Raw genomic sequence first — 24,420 nt, 5'->3', positions numbered from 1 at the left:
CCTCCAAGCGTCCCTCTTAAAATTTCTTGCAGGGCTGGTTTAGTGGTCACAAACTCCTTTAATTTTTGTTTGTCTGGGAAACTTTTTATCTCTCCTATTTTGAATGACAGCCTTGCTGGATAAAGAATCTTGGCTGCATATTTTTCTGATTCAACACATTGAATATATCTTGCCACTCCTTTTGGCCTACCAAGTTTCTGTGGATAGGTCTGCTGCAAACCTGATCTGTCTTCCCTTGTAGGTTAGGGACCTTTTTTCCCTTGCTGCTTTCCTGATTCCCTCCCTGCTTGAGTATTTTGTGAATTTGACTATGATATGCCTTGTTGATGGTCTGTTTTGGTTGAATCTAATGGGGGTCCTCTGTGCTTCCTGGACTTTGATGTCTGTGTCTTTCCCCAGGTTAGGAAAGTTTTCTGCTATGATTTGCTCACATAACACTTCTACCCCTATTTCCCTCTCTTCCTCTTCTGGGACCCCTATGATTCTGATGTTGTTTCTTTTTAATGAATCACTGATTTCTCTAATTCTTAAATCGTGCTCTTTTGCCTTAATCTCCCTCTTTTTTTCTGCTTCATTATTCTCTGTAAATTTGTCCTCTATATCACTGATTCTCTGTTCTGCCTCATCCATACTTGCTGCCGCTGCATCCATCCATGATGGCTTATAACATTTTTAATTTCATTCTATTTTTTTCTTCTTTTATCTCTGCAGAAAGAGATTCTAATCCATTTTCAACTCCAGCTAGTATTCTTATTATCGTGATTCTAAATTCTGGTTCAGACATCTTGCTTGTATCTGTGTTGGTTAAATCCCTGGCTGTTGTTTCTTAGTGCTCTTTCTTTTGGGGTGAATTCCTTTGTTTTGTCATTTTGAAGGGAGAAAAGAAATTAATGAGGTAGAAAAATTTAAATTAAAAAATTAAATTAAAAAAATATTAAAATTAAAAAGTTAAACACACACACACACACACACACACACACACACACACACACAGACACAAAATCTAATAAATGATGCTAGATCCTAGGTTTTGGTCTGGGTGTTTAAAGCGGTGTGGCAGATTAGAGAAAAAAAAAGGGGGGGGGGGAATAAATAGTTTGAGAATTTGAAAAAATGAATACACTGAAGTAGACTAAAATGAAATGATGGGAGCACAATAGAATTTGAAAAAAGTTACACAAAAGTAAAGAATATAGTAGAAAGAATTAAAGAAAAATATTTTTAATAAAAATTAAAAATTAAATGAATTTTTTCTTTCTGCATTCAAACAAAAGAAAAGAAGTAAAAAAAGAAAAAAGAAAAAAGGAATCATTTGAAAATTTGAAAAAGTGAATACACTGTAGTAGACTAAAATAAAATGATGGAAGTTAAGGAGAATTTGAAAAGAATTACAAAAAAGCAAAAAAATATAGTAAAAAAATTAAAGAAAAATATTTTTAATAGAAATTGAAAGTAAATGAAGTTTTTCACTTTCTGCATTCAAGAAAAAGAGGAAAAAAAGAAAACAAGGAAATCGTTTGAAAATTTGAAAAGGTGAATACACTGAAGTAGACTAAAATAAAATGATGGAAGTAAAATAGAATTTGAAAAAATTTACACAAAAGAAAAATACAGTAATATAAATTAAAGAAAAATGTTTTTAATAAAAATTGAAAATAAAAATGAATTTTTTCTCTTTCTTCTGAATTCTGTGGTTCAGGTTGTACAGATTGTTGTGTTAATCTTCCAATCAGTTTTCTAGGTGTGTAGGACGGGTTAGTGTTGGTCTGGCTGTATTTCATGGCCATGAGACACACAAAAAACTTCCATGCTGTTCCGCCATCTTGGCTTCTCCTATTTCTTGCTCTTAATACATGTCTATCACAAGATTTCTGGGGCTGTCTTTACTTCTGTCTCTCTCTGCAACCCAGGATATTGTACCCTCCACTATCTGGAAAGTTTCCTGTCACTGGGACACCGAGAGAAAATTCTAGGAAATCACATGCTTGCTCTTAAAGTTGTGGGAGAAACACTTCTGTTCATGGTTCATTGGTCAAAGCATGACTCACAGTTGTGACTAACTGCAAATGGGCAAACCTATGAGGCAGTGCACCAAACCAGAGATATTTCGTGAATGTCACTGATTACAATAGTCAGTCCTTCAAGGCTCCGAATATTCAATTCATTCTCCTTCCATAGGCAATATATACTCACCTGTCCCTGAAGGATAAAACTCACAAGTTTCATTTAGTGAAGACAACAAGCACAATGAGCAGGGTCTATGGATGACACAGTATAGTCTCTACATCAGGGAAAAATGTTCTTCATGTCTGGGTGTGGCTCATCTTGAACCAAAAGACCTATGAACCAAAAAGGCAAGTCATTTGCTTGCCGAACATCTAGTACACACTGGTGAAACATGTTCAGGGTAACTTCACTAACTATTCCTATTTAGAAAAGAGGAGTATGGGAGACATAGCACTGTTGTCTCTAGCAGGTATGAAATTCCAGGGGGCAGATATTTTAAGGATCCTCTATCCCAAAGGGAGAGAAAAGTTTCTTTGATTAGACTTACAAGGGGCTTTCCAGTCCATTTATTCTCCATGGCTCTTTGTTATATTTTCTGAAAAATTCCATCTTTGTCTAAGGATGAACAATGGTGACCTTGTTGGGACACGGAACAACTTTTTCAGGTAGCTACAATTGAAGAAGAAAAAAAAGATGCTATGGCAACTTTCCCTTAAAACCAGATGTGTGCAATTTAAGACTGCTCTTTATTTTTCAGTGAAGAATATTACAGACTTCTTATATTTTTGGTGTTAAAATACCCTTTCCTGTGGGCTTCAATATCAGCAGTATGGTGGATTTCATGAACAGTGATTCCTCTCACTATTGAACAAGTTTGGGTGAAATATAAGTTTTTCATGAAGTATAACTTTCGTAGCATTGCTGAGATCTCAGTAAAGAGGAAATATCTTTAAGGGGCTAAAAATAGAATAACAACAAAACCACCAACCAAACATGAATTGAAACATTCCCAGGCACATACACAAATGGATTTGTTCTGTCAGTGGCAAGTCGAAGGACCTGCAGCTGAGATTTTTATATTAAACCTGGGAATCTTGGCTAACGGGTCTCAGGTGATGAGAGCCTTATAGCAAATGCAAATCCTCCCTGGAAGAAAGTTGAGATTAGCTACATATGAACATCCAGTTAAAGGTTACAAAACACAAGGAAACAAGTCACCACGAGTAAATGTCTGTGGAAACATCAAATTAATATCCTCAAAAGCTACAAAGAGTAGAATGACTGGATACAGAATATAGAGTAACTATGAAAAAGATTTAAATTAAAATAGAATCATAGGAATTCATAGGCAACAAAAGATTACCCAACATGACAAGGAAGATACCAAAAAATAACTGAAATGGAACTGTTATAAATGAAAAATGTAATTGTTGAAATAAAGAAACTCAGTGGTTGAATTTAAGAGAAAATTAGACACTGATAAAGAAATAGCAAGATGGAAAACATACTCAGAATTCAGCACAAAGAGGAAAGAAAATGGAGAACATAAAATAAAGGCTAGGAGATAAAGACAAAAGAATAAGATTTAACCTATGTCTAATTGTAGTTCCTAAATTACAGAATACAGAAAACAGAGGAGAGGCAATTTTTAAAGAGTTAATGCTTAAGGATGAAGGGCATAAATTCAAAGTAGCAAGATACATGGGTAGTGAAATAAAGTTGTTAAATGTTAGAAACATTTCTTTTAAAATCAGAAAGAAGACAAGCATGCCTTAGAAGCATGCTTCTATTTAACACTCTATTAGTGGCCTGCCCTAGCAACTGCAATAGGTCAGGAAAAGAATAACAAGAGTTAGAAACAAACAAAAAAAAATGTTAAAATGAACACTCAGTTGAATCCTGCCCACTGCCCTCTGCAAGCCTACCATTTAATTAGAACTAATGAGAGAATTTAATTTATGAAGGATAAATTGGTATTTGGATATAATACCAACAAACAAAAAAAAAGCGTTATTTTTATACACTAGCCACAAACAGAAAACATATTTTTAAAGCAATTATTTAAAATAGTAAGAAGAGATACAAGAAATAAAAAAAATATGGAACAAAGACATGCAGAGCCTATATGGAAAAAAGTATAAAACTCCTACTGAAAGACATTGAGGAAGATCTAAATTTGCAGTGTTTGTGATGTTCATGGATAGGAATGCTCAATACCCTAAACATATAAGTTCCTTCTAAATTCAATACAATGTTAAGGGGCACCTGGGTGGCTCAGGTGGTTGAACATCAGACTCTTAAAATTTTTTTAATGTTTGTTTACTTGAGGGAGAGAGAGAAAGAGAGAGAGAGAATGCATGGGGGAAGGACAGAGAGAGAGGAAGACAAAGAACTTGAAGTGGGATCCAGGCTCTGTGCTATCAGCACAGAGCCAAACCTGGGGCTCGAACCCATGAACTGGGAGATCATGACGTGAGTCAAAGTCAGATGCTCAACCGACTGAGCCACCCAGGCACCCCGAGCATTAAACTCTTGATTTCGGCTCAGGTTATGATCCCAAGGTCGTGGGATCAGGCTCCAGGGAGCATGGAGCCTGCTTGAGACTCAATCTCTCTATCTCCACACCCCCCCATCCCCTGATCATGTGCGAGCTCTCTCTCTAAATAAAAAAAAATAGTTAAATTCAGCACAATTACAATAAAAATTCCAACAGACTTCTTTTTTGTTTCTTCAGAACTTGAGAAAATCTATGAAAACTTTTACATGAGAGATCAGAGGCCCAGTAATAGCCAAGATACTCTTGAGAAGGAGAATGGTGAACTTTTACGAAGAAAACCATTTCTAGAACCAAAGCAGGAAGAGAAAAATTTGTCCTTCATCTAATTGATGGTATTCATGCACCTAAAGAAAAAATTTCCTAGAGAAGGAGCTGAGTCTGTCTGGGAAACTTGAAGTAGGTAAGAGGGACAGTGAGGGATGGTGGGAAGCAGAGGGAGCAGCATCAGAGAAAAATTTGAGGAAGTGAATTTGCAAGGGTGCCTCTGTCAGACATAGACACATCCACGTCATGCAGTGTGATGTTATAGCATCATACTACATCAGCAGTTTGCAAAAATATTTGTGCAACACTCCTAAAAGAATTGTTAAAAACTTTTTACCCCTTAATTTTTAAGGTGGCATCTCTTATGCTTTAGCATATATTTAAATAGTTATAAAGGATGTGATTGCTGGTATATTGAAAATAATTACAGTTTAAAATTTAAATATTTATTATCTAATAGAATCCAAAATGTTAAAGATGGGATACTCAGCCACTATCATCCATTTAGAAAATACATGACAGCTTTATCTCTAAATTGGAAATTTTACATTGTTCCTTTTCCTACTTGAACTTCTATTTGTATTCTACTTTCTTCACAGAATTTTATGCTTATATACAATATTGTTATGCTTGAGGTCTTCATTGCTCATCCTATCATGTTTTTCTTCAGCAAGCATATAAATGTAAATTGGAATTTTATACATTTTTGCATTTCATGTGACTGAAAGACTTAATGGTCAAGAGGGTTTTTTTTTGGATTGCAATATTAAAATTAGTAGTAGTATAAAATTGATAACAAAATAAGCACATTACAAATGATAATGGATCAACATCGAACATCAAAAGTAACATTTTCCTGGAAATGAATCTCATAATGGGACAGATGAGCGCTTTTTTCCTTCAGTTTATGTATCCATGGGCAAATGTTAAATAATGCCAAAATGAGCCCATTTTCAACATCAAATCTACATCTGCTTTTCATTTTTATACATGCAAGCACTGAGCTCCTCATTCATTGCTTATAGCAATGTCAACATCAATGAATTTAATTGTCCCTTTGGCCCCCAGATAGTTTTTATAGTCTGGAACAATGCTGTAGGGTTGCTTAACAGTGACCTTTCTTTTGTCATTTGGGAGAAGGTAGTTGTGCAAGGGGAATCAATGTGAGGCCCAGACAACAGACACCTTACTTAAATCAATTTTAGGATGGGGAATGTAAGTTGAAGATCTTGACAGTGATTGCTTTAAAACTGCCCAAGCCCATTAAAACTTTGGAAAGCCTTTGTGTCCCGCAGCTTGAGGACCACTGATTCAAGTCATTAACTAATTCCTCTGACTGATTTGCTTGCTCAGTAAGGAGCCTTCTGATTTTAATGCCATTTGAATGTCCTTAGGCCTATGTGTAATTTGCAGTAACACATTGACAGTAAGAATGCCAATGGAACTTCACTTTGTCCCCATCTGCTGACAAAGCTCTCATCCTCTACAAATTTTACCTCTCCTATCTGCCACCCAAGCTCCCAAGCAGTGGCTCTTAAGTGTTCACAGATAAATCCATGTGGCCAGTTCTCATCTCTCACTGGGCATAGCCACTAACCAATGCATTACAGCTGTACTTTCAGAGTTTCACATAGTAGAATGTACTAGAAATGAATCAAATGTAAGCCCAATTTTGGAAGCCAAAAATATATTGTTATTTTGCCAAGTAAGAATCTTCTAAAGTACTGTACATTATCACCATTGTTTAACCTGTACAAGAATATTTCAAATATCTTATAATGATTTCTTATTATGACATGTTTGAGGCACACGAAAGAATATATACAATATATATGTAAGTTTTTAAGTAAACATTAAAATAAATACCTGGGAACCCATTACCCAGCTTAAGAATTAAAACATTACTAGTAGTTTTATATCTGCATGCTCTGTCTCCATCCCATCCCCTTGCCTTTCTCCCAGAGATAGTCACTATGCTGAGTTTTGTTTTTAGCACTCTCTTCCTTTTTAAATATAAGCTTTATCACATGAACATGTTCCTAAACAATATGTTGTTTAGATTCTCTCTTATTCAGCATTATAAAAATTACATATTCTAATACTCTTCTGCAACTTTCTTTCTTCATTCAATATTTCCAAGATTCAGCCATCATGTTATGTGTATCTATGGTTTATTCATTTTTACTGACATATTTCATTGGGTACACCACCACAATTTTTTTTATTCATTGTCCTGAAATGAACATTTGGATTGTTTTATATTTTTGCTATTACAAACAATGTTGCTGGTACATATCTGTAAGAATTTCCCTAAGGATATTTGTATATAAAAGTGGAATGGCTTGGTATATACATTTTTAACTTTACAGAATAGTTCCTCTGAATTTTTCTCCAAAGTGATTGAGCAAATTTACATCTCCTCTATCAGTGTATAATATCCTTTTGACCTATAACTTCACCAGTTCTTAGTATTATCAAGCTCCTTATTATTTACCAATCTAGTAACCACAAAATAGATTAAGAGATTAATAGATCTTATTGGGATCTTAATCTGTAAGTTGGTAATTTGCAAATGTACAGACTAAAACTGATAATAAAGTTGAGCAACTTTTCACATTTTATTTGCCATTTGGGTGTAATCTCCTACATATGCCTACCATAACTTTGACCATTTTCCAGTAGGATTTTTATTGATTTGTTTTTCTTTATTTTTAATATAGGTACTAATTATTTTTCAGTGGTAGGTGATATATCTTGACTATAGCCAATCCTACTCACATAAGCTTTTCTCATTCAGTTCTCAGTGTTCTGTGGGTCCTGTACAACTGCCCATAGGTGCTGATGTTTCCTTCGTATGAGTAGCAGTTCCTCATGTTTGTGTGGGATAACCAGTTTATAAAGCACTCTCACAAATCTTATCTCATTTGAGTCTCCCAACAATTTCTAAAAAACTAGACAGAGGCCAAGATGGCAGAGCAGCATGGAAGTTTTCTGCTTCTCTTGTCCCTGAAATGGAGCTAGATCAGTACCAAATCATTTTGCACACCTATAAAATTAATCTGAGGATTAACACAACAATCTGCATAACTTGAGCCATAGAACTCAGCAGGTACGTGGCATGGAGAGGTGAAGTGGGGGAGAGAGAAACTGCGGAGGTTAGGGGGCTGTTTTTGCTTGTGGAGAGAGGACAGAGACTGGGGAAGAGTACAGGAAAAGCACCTCCCCTGAAAGCAGCTGGAAAGAAAGAGAAAGAGTGAAAACACCTATAAGGGACCGAACAAAAAAGGGAGAAAGGAGAAAGGAGAAAGGAGAGGGTTTCAATACCATTAGGACTCTACAAACAGGGACACAGAGTCAGGAGAGGGAATAAATACCATTAGGACTCCATAAGCAGGGAAGTGCAGAGTCTGAAACCCCACAGCTTGATATCTGGTGGAGCTCTGGTAGGAAGGGTGAATCCCTAGGAGCAGACAGTGAGGTCCGAGGGGTCCTCAGGCTGAATGGGGAGAGGCAGTTTCCCTACTGGGAGGACATTTGGTAGAGGCTGTGTGGCCTCCCCACAGGCAAAGGTCCCAGCTGATCCCAGAGAACAGCCACATTTGCTGGTAATAGAACAAGGACGTTAAGGGTTCACTGAAGCCTGGCACCAGATATGTGTTGTGATTTACCATAATCCCTGAAATGCTGCTGCTACACAATCACACAAACTTTTTCTGGGGTGGTCTAGCACCCAACCACAGTCTCTGGGCATCTGCAGCAGTGTAGTTGTGCAAACATTCCCAGGGACAGGTCAGTGCCTGGCCATTGCTTGGGTGGATCCTCCCCTAGAGGGTTGGAGCAGGCTCAAGCCACAGGGCCCTAAGAAGTGAGGGGTTTGGAAACACAGCCCCATCTGAGATAAAATTCAGAAGGAAGGTTCCACCTGGCAGGCTGATGGCTTGGTGGTGGACAGTGTAGAAGTGGGGAGTGGATGGAAGCAGGAGACAAAGGAGGAGTGCTCGATTGCCATTTGGCAAAAGCACAGAATTCTCATGCTAGAGACTGGGTAGCTGGTGACGCCATTTTCACCCTTCCCATGCATGCACATACATGCGTACACGTACCACAATAATCCACTCCATTAAGCTAAGCAGTGTCTTCTAGGGGAGAATGGAGCCATTATACTAAGCCCCGTCCAACTGTGTCAACCAAGTTCTAGAGGAAGAGCACAAGTCTCTCCATCTGCTTAGTTTACAGACTATAAAGTGCTTAAGAGTTTGGCTTTTAGGGGAAACTGGATGTAATTTCATTCATAGTTCACTCTATTCACTGGTTCATCTATTCAATTTTTTTCTTTTCTTATTCTTGAATACAGACAGAGAAAAACATTTTTATTTTCCATTTTTATAAAAAAGATTTTTATTTTTTCTACTACATTTTTTTGTAATTTTTTAATTCTATTTTACTTTCAGCATTTAATCTTATTCTATTTTATTGTGTTCATTTAAAAAAAAATTTTAAATGTTTTCCTTTTTTCCCCCTTTTTTCTTCTTTTATTTCCCTTTTTTCTCTATTCTATCAAGCTTCTTTCAACAGCCAGACCACAATACACCTAGGATATAGCATCCTTTATTTATTTTTTTTGTGTTGTTTTTAATTTTTTTATTTTAATTTTTTATTTTGTTAATTCTTTTTCTTCCTCCTAAATGACAAAAAGAAGGAATTCACCCCAAAAGAAAGAACAGGAAGAAATGACAGCCAGGGACTTAATCAACACAGAATAAGCAATATGTCTGAACCAGAATTTAGAATCATGATAATAAGAATACTAGCTGGGGTTGAAATGAGCATAGAATCAATTTATGTGGTGATAAAAGAAGTAAAATCTGTCAGGATGAAATTAAAAATGCTATAACTGAGATGCAATCTCAAATGGCTGCCATGGTGGCAAGGATGGATGAAGCAGAGCAGCAAATCAGTGCTATAGAGGACAAACTTACGGAGAATAATGAAGCAGATAAAAAGAGAGAAATTAAGGCAAAAGAGTACAATATAAGAATTAGAGTACTCAGTGACTCATTAAAAAGGAATAACATCTGAATCATAGGGGGCCCAGAAGATGAAGAGAGAGAAAAAGAGGTAGAAGGTATATGTGAGCAAATCACAGTGAAAAACTTTCCTAACCTGGGGAAAGACACAGACATCAAAATCCAGGAAGCACAGAAAACTCTCATTAGATTCAACAAAAACCGACCATCAACAAGGCATATCATAGTCAAATTCACAAAATATACAGAAAGGAAAGAATTATGAAAGGAGCAAGGGAAGAAAAAGTCCTTAACCTACAAGAGAAGACAGATCAGGCTCACAGCAGAAATTTGGCATGCCAGAAAGGAGTGACAGGATAAATTCAATGTGCTGAATCAGAAAAATATGCAGGCAAGAATTCTTTATATAGCAAGGTTGTCATTCAAAATAGAAGGAGAGATACAGAATTTCCCAGACAAACAAAAACTAAAGGAGTTTGTGACCACTAAACCAGTGCTGCAGGAAATTTTAAGGGGGACTCTCGGAGGGGAGAAAAGATGAAACAAAACAAAAAGACCAAATGCAACAAAGACTAGAAAGGACCAGAGAACACCACCAGAAACTCCAACTCTACAGGCAATACAATGGCAATAAATTCATATCTTTCAGTACTCACTCTAAAACGTCAATGGACTCAATGCTCAAATCAGAAGACACAGGGTAACAGAATGCATAAGAAAACAATATCTATCTATATGCTGTTTACAAGAGACCCATTTTAGACCTAAAGACACCTTCAGATTGAAAGTAAGGGGATGGAGAACCATCTATCATGCTAATTGTCATCAAAAGAAAGCTGGAGTAGTCATAATGATATCAGACAATCTAGATTATAAAATAAAGATTGAAACAAGAGATGAAGAAGGGCATTATATCATAATTAAAGGTTCTAAACACCAGGAAGACCCAACAATTGTAAACGTTAATGCTCCCAATGCGCAACACCCAAATATATAAATCAATTAATCACAAACATAAAGAAACTCATTGACAATAATACCATAATAATAGGGGACTTCAACACTCCACTTATAACAATGGATAGATCATCTAAGCAGAAAATCAACAAGGAAACAATGGCTTTGAATGATACACTGGACCAGATGAACGTCACAGATAAATTCAGAACATTTCATCCTAAAGCAGCAGAATACACATTCTTCTTGAGTGCACATGGAACATTCTCCAGAATAGATCACATACTGGGACACAAATCAGCCTTCAACAAGTACAAACAGATCGAGATCATACCATGCATATTTTCAGACCATAATGCTATGAAACTCGAGATCAACCACAAGAAAAAAATTGGAAAGACAACAAATACTTGGAGACTAAAGAACATCCTACTAAAGAATGAATGGGTTAACCAAGAAATTAAAGAGGAAATTAAAAAGTACATGGGATTCAATGAAAATTATAACACCACAGGGCAAAATTTCTGGGACACAGCAAAGGTAGTTATAAGAGGGAGGTATATAGCAATCCGGGCCTTCCTAAAGAAGGAAAAAAGATCTCAGATACACAACCTAATCTTACGCCTTAAAGAGCTGGAAAAAGAATAGCAAATAAACCCAAAACCAGCAGAAGACAGGAAATAATAAGGATTAAAGCAGAAATCAAGTCTATTGAAATTAAAACAAAAGAAAACAAAACTAAAACAGTAGAACAGATCAATGAAACCAGGAACTGGTTCTTTGAAAGAATTAACAAAATTGATAGACCCCTAGTGAGTTTTATCAAAAAGAAAAAGGAAAGGACCCAAATAAGTAAAATCAAGAATGGAAGAGGAGAGATCACAACAATGAAGGAATACAAACAATAATAAGAGAATATTATGAGCCAATATTATATGCCAATAAATTGGGCAATCTGGAAGAAAGGGAAAAATTCCTAGATACATATAAACTACCAAAATTGAAACAAGAAGAAATAGAAAATTTGAACAGACTCATAACCAATAAAGAAATTGAATTAGTAATCAAAAATCTCCCAAAAAACAAGGGCTGGATGGCTTTCTGGGGGAATTCTACCAAACATGTAAAGAAGAGTTAAAACCTATTGTTTTGAAGCTATTCCAAAAATTAGAAATGAAAGGAAAACTTCCAAACTCATTTTGTGAGGCCAGTATTACCTTGATTCCAAAACCAGACAAAGACCCACTAAAAAGGAGAACTATAGAGCAACTTCCCTGATGATGATGGATGCAAAAATTCTCAAGAAGATACTAGCCAACGAGATTCAACAATAAATTAAAAGAATTATTCACCATGATCAAGTGGGATTTATACCTGGGATGCAGGGCTGGTTTAATACCCTCAAATCTGAAAACTATAGAAAACACTGAAAACCATAGAAAGCTTATGAAAGAAATTGAAGAAGATACAAAAAAGTAAAAAAAGATTACATGCTCATGGATTGGAAGAACAAATATTGTTAAAATGTTAATACTACCCAAAGCAATCTACATATTCAATGCAGTCCCTATCAAAATAACACCAGCATTCTTCACAGAGCTAGAACAAATGATCTCAAAATTTGTATTGGAAACAGAAAAGACCCTGAATCGCCAAAGCAGTCCTGAAAAAGAAAACCAAAGCTGGAGGTATCACAATCCCAGACTTCAAGATGTATTACAAAGCTGTAATCATCAAGACAGTATGGTACTGACACAAAAACAGACACTCAGATCAATGGAACAGAAATAGAGAACCTAGAAATGGATCCACAAATGTATGGCTAACTAATCTTTGACAAAGCAGGAAAGAATATCCAATGGAATAAAGACAGTCTCTTCAGCAAGTGGTGCTGGGAAAACTGGACACAATGACAGGCAGAAAAATGAACCTGGACCACTTTCTTACACTGTACACAAAAATAGACTCAAAATGGATGAAAGACCTAACTGTAAGACAGGAAGCCATCAAAATCCTTGAGGAGAAAGCAGGAAAAAACCTCTTTGACCTTGGTTGCAGCAACTACTCAATCGACATGTCTCTGGAGGCAAGGGAAGCAAAGACAAAAATGAACTACTGGGATCTCCTCAAGATAAAAAGCTTTTGCACAGCAAAGGAAACAATCAACAAAACTAAAAGGCAACCGACAGAATGGGAGAAGATATTTGTAGATGACATATCTGATAAAGGGTTATTATCCAAAATCTATAAAGAATTTATCAAGCCCAACACCCAAAAATTAAATAATCCAGTGAGGAAATGGGCAAAAGACATGAATAGACACTTTTTCCAAAGAAGACATGCAGATGGCTAACAGATACATGAAAAAATGCTCAACATCACTCATAATTAGGGAAATACAAATCAAAACCACAATGAGATACCACCTCACACCAGTCAGAATGGCTAAAATTAAGAACTCAGGCAATTACAGATGTTGACGAGGATACAGAGAAAGAGGATCTCTTTTGCACTGCTGGTGGGAATGCAAACTGGTACAGTCTCTCTGGAAAACAGTATGGAGGTTCCTCGAAAAATTAAAAATAGAACTACCCTACGACCCAGCAATTGCACTACTAGGTATTTATCCAAGGGGTACAGGTGTGCTGTTTTGAAGGGGCACATGAACCCCAATGTTTATAGCAGCATTATTCACAATAGCCAAAGTATGGAAAGAGCCCAGATGCTCATCGACCGATAAATGGCTAAAGAAGATATGGTGTATTTATACAATGGAGTACTACTCAGCAATCAAAAAGAATGAAATCTTGCCATTTGCAACAATGTGGATGGAACTAGAGGGTATTATGTTAAATGAAATTAATCAGTCTGAGAAAGACAAATATATGACTTCACTCATATGTGGAATTTAAGATACCAAATAGATGAACATAAGGAAAGGGAATCAAAAATAATATAAAAACATGGAGGAGGACAAAACATAAGAGACTCTTAAATACAGAGAACAAACTGAGGGTTGCTGGAGGGCTTATAGGTGGGGGGATGGGCTAAATGGGTAAGGGGCATTAAGGAAGACACTTGTTGGGATGAGCATTGGGTGTTACACATAGGGGATGAATCACTGGAATCTACTTCTGAAATCATTGTTGCACTATATCCTAACTAACTTGGATGTAAATAAAAAAAATAAAATGACAAAACAAAACAAAACAAAACAAAACAAAACAAAACTAGCTGCGTGGGGCACCTGGCTGGCTTAGTCGATTAAGGGTCTGACTCTTGATTTTAGCTCAGATCATGTTCTCACGGTGGAAACCCCTGTCTGGCTCTGCACTGACAGCATGGAGCCTGCCTCAGATTCTCTATCTCCTTCTCTCTGCCCTTCCCCTGGCTTTCTCTCCCTCTCTAAATAAATAAATAAATAAATAAATAAATAAATAAATAAATAAATAAAACTAAAAAAAAAAAAAAACTAGCTGCCTATTATTATACTTGTTTTATAGATAAGGACACTGAGTGGCTTGCCCAAGGTCATATAGCTAATGAGTCCTCAGATTCTGTATTCCATTTCCTTCTTATGATTATATGATGCTTCTGCTATTTGTAGATTATGCCTATTCATTTAGACAAATGCTGCACCTCTGTTTAGCATCTTTACTTCAGTTTCTTTTCTCCCTTTTTTTTTGTGTGTGTGTGTGTAATTTAAAATACAGTTCTAGTCTATGAAGTTCATTTTAAATGCATTACCTACAAGATAACACATGAACAAAGGAAGCACAAAGAGGATTCTTTAATAGGATTTTTTAAAGAAAGTCTAGGAGGATATCAGAACCACAATAGTTACCTGTTCTGGGGCAAATCACATTTTAAAAAATAATAGGTTTATTATGTAAGAGAGCTTATTTCAAGTTCATTATCTCCGTTCTTTGGCCTTTTAGAGAGTTAAAAAGGCGAATGTAGGGAATAATGAGAAGAAAAATATGTTTTAACATTTATTCATATTATCTAAATTGACTGTCCTATGTCAAATACTGATTTTATATTTATTAATTATTAAATATTATCTGTTTATTATATTAGAGATAAGAGATACTTATAATTAGTCTTAAATGTTGAACTTATGGGAAGTAATATTGGTAGAACAGAAATGCCCCCATTCAACCTTCAGCTGAAGCTTTTACACTTGGGCAATTAGGTGGGGATCCATCAACTGTGGAAGCCCAAGGAAGGTGGGATGTTAGCTCTTGAATGAGAGATACTCAAATATTATCTTTCAAACAGTTGAGGTGGCAAAGGGTAGTACTTCTTACTTTCTGGGAGTTTTAAAATTCATTCATTCATTCATTCATTCTCTAACCAAACCACTGCTTGTGAAATCTTTAACCTTTTTTAGTTTCCATCTATTTTTAGGTACATCACATGCATCAGAGAAAACTATGATGAAACTACCAGAAGGACCTGGGGATAAATAAGGAAACAGCATTCCTACTCTGAGGTATTTTAATCACCATATAATAGTTATATCTTAAGAACTTCCTGGGCACATCCCTTGATGAATAATAGATAGGACTACATCATATCTTCTCCAAAGAGAAAGGTCTTTAATAGCAATTGTCAATTCTACAGACAATCGCTAAATATGACTTTTCCTAGATCTTTTTCTTCAGTATTATAAATAAATGCATCTCCAGTTAGTATTTACCAAATATTCCTACATCAGTGTCCAATTTTAAATTGGCTGGCTTGCCTCTGTTCTCATGAAGTGATGGCTTCTGTAAGTATTTTGGTCTGAGTCTAAGAGCTGTGTGTGTTACATGAGAAATAATATACGTCTGATGATGAGCTCCCTGTGTGTATTTCTTTTATGAGTCAGGTACTCTACTAGGTTCATGCCGCTCACTGTGAGTAGGGGATAATTATACCACAAAATGGTAAAGCATTAGAGAGAGGAGTGCATTGGGGGAAGGGTACCTAATGACTTTGGAATTCAGATCTGTGTTTGGAGAGAATGAGGTGAACTCATTGTGTTGGTAATTTTCAGCTCTCCATATTTTATAGTTGTGTGTAAGGATATGGGTCATCTGTAATGACCCATACATTCGTAATTGTAAGGGGATGTCATTCCTAGCTGGGCAGCTTCTATTATCATCTAGTCCAAAGGGCCACAAAGAGGCAAATTACTTATTTGAGAGGAAGGGCACTCTTCATATTTTCAGAAGTAAATCTTCAAACTAACTGCTTAAAAAAGGGCCTTGTGGATAATATGACCATGCAACTTAATATCCACTTTGGACAAGTGCATGATTGGTGGGACTTTGGGACAACAAACCCAAACAGGGAATGTCTCAGGCAAATAAAAAACATGGTCACCCTATTTATGGAAGGAAAAGCACCCAAGGCCTTCTTCTGTGAGGTTGCGGGTGCAAGAGTTGATTTGGTTGATTTTTCCTGTAGGAGAAAAAACGTCAGAAGCCAAAGCAGTGTCCTGTTGCCTTTTCAAAGGTAAGTCAGGATAGGCCAGGATAGTGGATTATAAGGACCTTACAGGGTCCTGAAATCTGTAGCACTTCAACTTTGATTTTTAAAGATTCCATTCTTTCCCATTATGATTAATAACAAAACTCTTCAAAAAAGTCTTTGTATGGGTCTTTAGGGACAGCAAAAAATGGGGCTTTGGGAAAATAATACCTTATTCTGACATCAGAATGGGAAAGAGTAATGGGAAAGAGTAATGAAGAAGTATTTTGCAAGAAAAGAATAGACTACTTTCAAGAAAGAAGTCTTTGCAAGAACAGACTACTTACGTGTTTGCGGTGGGGGTATCTGGAATTACAAAGAAACACTGGGGACAAAAGAAAAGACCTTGTGAAACGTCTGACATAGTATCTCTCCAGCTTGATCAACAGGGCCGTGGGCTTCCAGTGACCCCGAGTGGCAATGCTCTGCTGTGTGGGAGCGCTTGGGAGCAGTGTCCCTTGGTTCTCTGGGACTGAGGCCACGGGCTCCTGGTGACACCGCGTGTCCCTGAGTCGTCCGCAGGAACGCAGGGACGGCAGCCTTGAGTCAGGCAGCCGCGAAGGGCCTTGGCGGCGATGCAGGCAAAATGCACTGGGGCGTGCCTCGAAAACCACCTGCCTAAACCCTGTGCCCGGCCAGGTGCGCTCAGTGGCCAATGTACTCCCCACGGCCCTGCCCACTCTTGTCCCAGGCCCGCCCACTCCTCAGTCAGTGCCTTAAACCTGCCCGCCGCGCCCCACTCACTTCGCCGCCGCACTGAGGGCTCGGGTCTCCGCGCGCTTCCGTGCGGGAGGCCCGGGCGCTGCCACTGCGCGTGCGCCCTCAGGCTGGAGGCCCCCTGCGCCCCTCCCCCTGCGGCCGGACTTGGTACGGCCGGGCCGGCGGTTGGCGTCCTCCGCGGCTCAAGCGAGCGGCGGGCTTTTCAAATCTTAGGAGGAGCGGCGGCGGGCCTGGCAGTGGTGCTGAGATGGAGGCGCAGACCGTGAGGGGTCCCGAGCTCCGCCTGGCGGGCCTTCCCGCCCAGCAGGTGAGTGAGGAAGGGCCGGACTTCCAAGTCTTCAAGCCACCGTTTTGCCTGGTCGTCGAGAAAGCCCCCACTCCGCGTCTCGTATTCAGCCGTGTCCAGAAACAAAGGGACGGACTAGGAGACCGCACTTTGCAGGCTCCAGTGGAGCTAGGAAATCTCCTCCCGCTCCGGCCCCCGATTTCTTTTGGAGGAGACTAGACCCGAATGGGGAAGCGATGCCAGAGTTCCTCCGTGCGTTCCCGGGCGCACCTGCCGGCTGCTTCCTTCCACACCTCCCCGCCCCCCCCCCCCCCCGACACACACACACATACACACACACACACACAAGGTTTGGATCCCAGTGTAGGTGATGCAGGGGAAATGGGGGTCCCGGGATTTCCAAGAAGCCCACCCGAGGCCAAGGGAGGACGGTTTTCTTATTACTCGATTTGACGGAAAGCGCAATTACTGGAGCGATGTCCACACACGACATAAACTCGATGGGGGCAGGGTGGAGAAGCAAACTGCAAACTTGGAACTTTAGAAAAATTTGGTTTGATAGTGGATTCTTTTCGAATCGGATAAGAGAGAAGTTTGATGTTTTGCTATTTCGCCATGTAAAGTATGTGTTTTTTTTTACTGAATAGAGACCAATCAATTATTAAAGTGTTATATTTTCCCCTGAACTCTAACTTTAGAGTCTTAAAACTGATGTCTTTATGCTTGATCTTCCCTTTAATCTCCACCTTCTTTTACCTAGTTCTGAAATAGATTAAACCATGTGAAAATGCCAGTTTTGTAGGTCAAAATTAGTACACTATTAGCACTTTTATATGGTCCAACCTATTTTTTTTTATTAGAAACCTGGATAAACCTAACCTTCTAACCTTTGCTTAGAAACCTGTTATTTTGTTTAGAAACCTCAGCAGATACAAAATTGTTAGAAATTCTTCAATAATACTGAGGGAAATAAAGCAAGACAGTAAGAACTATTATGCAAACCAAAGTCCAACTCCTTTATTAGTAATGCTGTTTTATGCCAATGCCAGCATTTTCAAAAATTTCAGACATTTGGATGTAAAATGCTTTTCTGTCCTATCTGTTAAGTACTTTGTTCTGATAACAGAATCTTGATTTCTAGTGAACGGGCAATCTGTTGAGGTTCTCGTATTTATTACATAGGTGTTGGTGTAGCCGTATATTTATTTAGCTGTGTGCAGCAGTAATATTTAGGAATTTTACAAAAGAGACAAGAAGATAAGGTCATGAAAGAACTTTAGCTACATGGAATGAAAGTAAATAAATATACATAAGAACTGGGTTATTTACATGTGAGACGGTACAGTAATATTTAATGATTTCATAGGCAGTAAGAAAACCAAGTAATTGAGTTGTGGAAATTGCTTGTGTTTGGATCTTGGATAAAAATTGCAAAATAGTAATAGGTTTCAATCTAACAGGAATATTGAGGCTAAGAGAATTTTATACTTGACTAACAGTGATTTCTTATTTGCTGTATTTCCTCTGATATTAGTGAAACTGCCACCTAATAGGGATAGGACCAAAGATTCTGAGGTGGTCATAACACTAGTGAAACATCTACTGAAACCTTGGAGTCAGCTGTGAGTACTCGCAGCATAAAGCATTGGCTTTGGAGTCAGATTAAGGTCAAATCCAATTCTGCTTGTTGAACAATCTCAAATAAGTTAACCTGTCTTTTCTAAGTCCTTGGTTTCCACAGTTGTAAAATGGGTAAAATGCTTATCCTAGAAAGTTGCTGGGAGTTGAGAACCTTTTTAAAGTACTTAGCATAGTACCTGACACTCAGAATGTGCTTGAGGGAAAACTTTTTCTTACTATCTTTAGTCCCATTCATCTGTTGGGGCAGCCACCTAACCTTTCTTACAAACTTTCAAGCTTTTGAAATCTTAATAAAAAAGAAATTCAAGAAGTAATGCCATTGATGCCGGCAGGCTGGTTCAGGGATCTAGAAGGGGTCCCACAGGACCAGTTCTTGGCTTCCTGCAGGATGGAAATCACATGTGAGCCAGCAGGAAGTGAGTTTATTGAAGATACAGAGAAAGCAGTTACAGACAAAAGTTCAGGAGACTCCAAAAGGAGAGGAGCACGAGTCTTGTCTTCATTCGGGATCTGGGGGTTTTTACTGAGGACGATGGTCTAGTGTACGTGTCCTCTCAGGCATCTAGGAACCTGTTAGAACAAAGATGAGGGCCCAGGTATTATTGCTTGGAGCCAGGGGGTCTTGGCATTGAGATGTCTAGTGCCAGTGGTCTGGAATACACATAAAGTAGCTTCTTCCAGTCATTCTCATCTGGTTCATCCTTAGATGTTATCTATTCTAGACAAATCATTAACTCCTTGTCCCTTACAAGGAGGACATACACTATTTTCATTATAAGACATGTGTAAAGTGGAGTGTAGGGGCAGGTTGTAGCAAGGATAGAAGCAGGAAAAGGAGCAAAAAGCATATTTTAATGGAGTTCTTCAGTTTCCCTGTCTCACTATCTCATTGTAGTAAACATATACAGAAACATGGATTTAAGAATTCTTTCTGTAATACTATTCCACAGAATAACTACTATTAACAGTTTCCAGACTTTTTCTGTACATAAACAATTCCTTTTTTTTTAAAGTTTTTTTTTTTAAGTTTATTTATTTACTTTTGAGGGGGGGGGCAGAGAGAGAGAGAGGGAGCAATAGAATCCCAAGCAGACTCTGCATTGTCAGCATGGAGCCCAATGTGGGGCTTGAACTCATAAACCGTGAGATCATGACCTGAGCCGAAACCAAGAGTCAGAAGCTTAACCGACTGAGCCACCCAGGCACCCCTGTACATAAACAATTCTTAAAATACACACAATTTCTTTTAGAAGGATGTATGCTATATATACTATTTTGCAGTCTTCTCTTTCACCATGGTCTCTTAACTAACACGGTTTAACTATATCCATTAGGTGGGTGATATTTTCTATCTGGATTACTACAGTTGTCTTGCAGCAGCCTAGCTTCATTTATTTTTAAGTCAGTGCTTAATTTCAAAATTAAGTCCATTTTCAGGGGAGTGTGGGTGGCTTAGTCAGTTGAACATTTAACTCTTGACCTCAGGAATGTGAGTTCAAGCCCTGCATTGGGCTCCATGCCCAGTGCGGAGCCTACTTAAAAAAAATATTAAGGCCATTTTTTTTGCACTTCCTTTGTCCCATTATGCTCTTAAAACCTGGTATCTTTCTGTTTTCTACATAATCTAGATTTGCACTTTTAAGTCATTTCCCTGTTTCATTTTTAGCCTTGCCCTGTCCATTTTTATCAGCCTGACTAGGTATCTACATGATCAGGACAGTACCATAGGCTTCTGTTTGACTTGATTACAAGGTAGCTCATATTTAGAAAATTGAAAGAGAAATGGCAAGAGGAAGGTTTCCCCCCACCCCATTCTTCCCCACCCCATTTGCTCTTTCTGGAGACTTGCTTTCAGACACTTCTAAGAGGGATGAATACATGCTTTTGTCATGGGTCCTAGTCAGTGTTTACTCTGCCATTATGGTTGAGGCAGCAGCAGTCATGATTTTAGCTCCCTGCCATACCACTTTGGGGTTAGTAAGCACCATCACTGAATGCTCTATGTATGCCCTCATTACGTGATCATTGTTCTCACTGTGCATGGCACATCAGCTCTTAACCCCAGGAGCACTTTGCACCCCTTACTAACTAAAATTAAGTTCTTCCACTCTGAAAAGACTTTCTTGGCTGCAGTAGTTATCACTTGACCAGATGGGTTTCCCTGTATGTGAAGTATAGATGTGTACTAAAAGAGGTTGCATGGAGAACAAAAAACGGGTAACACCATACCTCTTTTTTTTTTAAACCCCAGTACATTCAAAAGCATACATATGCTTAACAATTCACCCCACTCATGTCAGCCCTCCCAGATCCACATCTGCTCACTGTAGCATAGGGGAGGTAAGGTCATAGTTTACTACGTATGTTAATTTGGCTGAATTAAGGATCAGCAAACTATTTCTGTAAAAAGGCAGATAGTAAACATTTTCAGCTTTGTGGGCCACATGGTCTTTCTCGAAATTACTCAACTTTGCCATTGTAGTTTGAAAGTAGCCTTAGATAATACAAATGGGCATGGTTGTGCCCCTGTATAACTTTATTTACAAAAACAGGCATTGGCTAGGCTATAGTTTGCTGACCCCCACACTATTAGAATTCTGATACTAATATCTGTTAGATATATCTTATTTCCTTAATGAATATTTAATCTTACAAATAAGGTGATTTAAAAAACAAGCCTTAACTTTGCATTTCATTTTTGCACTATTTCCCAAACCTCTATAATTTTATAGTCTTTATCAAGTGATGAAGAGAAGACAGTCTTCATTTACAAGATGGAAACCCTAGAAGCCCAAACTGATTCTTTAATGTGTTTGTGGCCACCTACTGGTTTCTTAAGGTTGTTGCAACTTTCCAGGTCACTGTGGAATTTCAAGTGCTACCGCATATCTCTACCCTGGCTCTACATTGAGTCACCGGAGGAACTTAAAAACAAAACAAATCAAAACAAAACCAAACAAAAAACCTCAGGCTCCACCTCCAGCGAGCCTAATTGTTTTGGGGTGGGTCATAAATTCAGGTGCTTTTATAAAAGGCTCTTCCTCTACCAGAGGTGATTCTCATGTGTAGCCAGCTTTAAGAACCACTGTGCTGGTTCAGCTGGCTGCCTCACTGTAACATTTAAAAAGCAAAATTGAATTTAATGGCACTAGATGGTATTTGTTTATATTTGGGTTGTGGGGTAAAACTATTCATCTTGCTTCAGGTTGCCTCCTATGTGTGTGTGCTCCCCAATACTAACCAGCTTGACAGAGCTTAATCTTATAGACATATGGGTCACATAGATAATTCTTAAAATTCGTTATTAATTACATTAAAGAAGAATTTACTTTGGGGCTGACAAAGTCATACAAAGATGAAATGGAGTTGTTGAGATTCAGCCATGTGTAAAGAAGGAAAACTAGCAAATGACTACATTTATGTAGTGTACCAGTTTTGAGTTCTACCACTAAAGAAGGTTTTTATGTGGTAATTATGTGATGTAATTACAGAAGGTAATTAAACAGATCTGTTTTCTGCATGTGAATAGTATATTTGATTGATTTGGATAGTCAAATCATCTACTATAGCTTCTCTTTAAAAAAAATTTTTTTTAAATGTTTATTTATTTTTGAGAGACAGAGAGACAGAGTGTGAGCCGGGGAGGGGCAGAGAGAGAGGGAGACACAGAATCTGAAGGAGACTCCAGGCTCTGAGCTGACAGCACAGAGCCCGACACCAGTCTCGAACCCATGAACTGTGAGATTATGACCCGAGCTGAAGTTGGGCTCTTAACCAACTGAGCCACCCAGGCACCCTTATAGCTTCTCTTTTAGCGTAATTTTCATTGACTTTCATTGACTTCCTAACTTTTAGGTTTTCTTTTTGAAAAGATTGTCTTTTTAATACCTGGAACTTTTGTTATTAGGTTCCAGTTACATTTTTTATATAGATTTTGATTCAACTAAATGGTAAATTATAGCATTCATTTTTTTTTTTTTTACCACAGAAGCCAGGATAATGGTCACTTTACTTTTAAAAATAGACGTACTAGAGCATTGTTGTGTTTGTAGTTTAGTAAAGAGTATATCTAATGATTTATAATTGTTTAAAAAGCCACTGTGAATTAAATCAGAACAGTAAGTTTCAGCTTCTAGAATTCTATTGTTACATGTGTAACTTGTATATAGAGCGGGCCACTACAAGATCATTGTATGGAATAAAAGACTTTCAGAACTAAAATGATTTAGTAGTTTCATGGTGACTCTTTAAAATAAACAAAAATCCAAAAATATATTCTACATCTCTGTTCCATCTGATAGCTAAAGCTTTGGACATTTTTTAACACAGTGCTTTCCCTCTGTAGCTTCTGAGATTTTATTGACTTTGTTTACCATAGCTGCTAAACCTCAGTCCCTTTTCCAGCATCTGTTCCTTTCCAACATCTGTTTTTCCTTGGTTAATTCAGTGTCATCAACCACATCTTGCTATCCCACAATACAACTTAAATAATATGTACATGTGCTATAATATTCACATTAGTTACTATACATATTATTGTATTCATTTCCTGGACTGTCCCTTAACAAATTACCAAAACTAGGTGGCTTAAAACAATGGAAATTTATTCTCTCATCGTTCTGGGGTCCAGAAGTACGAAATCAAGGTATCTGCAGGCCCATACTCCTGCTGAAGGCTGTAGGAAGAATCTTCCCTGCCTTTTCCAGCTTTTGGTGGTTGCTTGGTAGTCCTTGGCTTATAGACTCATTACTCTCATCTCTGTTTCAGTCTTTACATGGAGTTATCTCTGTATGTCTCTCTGTCTTCACATGGCTTTCCTATAAGGACACTAGTCATTGGGTTTAGGGCCCACACTATTCCAGTATGACCTCATCTTAGCTAATTACATCTACAAAACCCTGTATCTGAATAAGGTCACATTCTGAGGTTCTGAGAGGACAGGAATATTTGGGCGACACTATTCAAACTTGCGAAGCTATGCAAAGAATATGTAATGTTTCTCACCCTTGTTTCTGTTGTGTTTTTCCACTAGATTGTAGACTTCCTAATAAAGCAAGAAATTAAGGTTTTGCAAAGAGCATTTTTGAATAGCTATATTTTTTGTACTATCATACTTCAAAACTTTGTTACTTTCCCAATATGTTATAAAATCACTAGCACATTTTTACTAATAAAAAGAAATGTTATAATTTTGGATTTTTGCTATCTTTAAAAAATGCTTTTCTCTTTTTTTTTAAGGACTGCAGCATTCAAGAAAAAATAGATTTAGAAATTCGAATGCGAGAAGGAATATGGAAACTCCTTTCTCTGAGTACTCAGAAAGACCAGATCTTGCATGCAGTTAAGAATCTCATGGTATGCAATGCTCGAATAATGGCTTACACATTGGAGCTACAGAAATTAGAAGAACAGGTTGCAAATCAAACTGGAAGATGGTTAGTAGT

General features: G+C 37.7%; 1 protein-coding gene and 1 long non-coding RNA gene across 4 annotated transcripts in view; one reads left to right on the top strand and one right to left on the bottom strand.

Annotated features, from left to right (window-relative positions):
- Window positions 1–1,718: 1,718 nt before the first annotated feature.
- On the bottom strand, window positions 1,719–17,144 carry LOC109492459. The gene is made up of 3 exons (XR_006586946.1): window positions 17,074–17,144; window positions 16,617–16,654; window positions 1,719–2,676 (listed from the first exon to the last, which is right to left on the bottom strand). It is a non-coding gene; the product is annotated as an uncharacterized LOC109492459 (long non-coding RNA).
- Window positions 17,065–24,420, top strand: part of RTKN2 (rhotekin 2) — a 72,220-nt gene continuing 64,864 nt past the window's right edge. The window contains exons 1-2 of one of the 3 annotated variants that reach the window (XM_019813154.3): window positions 17,065–17,356; window positions 24,215–24,331. In XM_019813154.3, coding sequence (XP_019668713.1) covers window positions 24,312–24,331 — 20 coding nt within the window. In that variant the 5' untranslated portion in view covers window positions 17,065–17,356; window positions 24,215–24,311. Of the gene's footprint in view, window positions 17,357–24,214; window positions 24,412–24,420 lie in introns of all 3 variants that reach the window. The other 2 variants (XM_011287373.3, XM_019813155.2) reach the window with 2 other exon arrangements.

This window comes from Felis catus, chromosome D2 (assembly GCF_018350175.1).
Source record: "Felis catus isolate Fca126 chromosome D2, F.catus_Fca126_mat1.0, whole genome shotgun sequence".
NCBI classification, from domain to species: Eukaryota; Metazoa; Chordata; class Mammalia; order Carnivora; family Felidae; genus Felis; species Felis catus.
The sequence above is the reverse complement of the archived record's forward strand: the minus strand, read 5'-3'. Positions and strand labels throughout refer to the sequence as shown.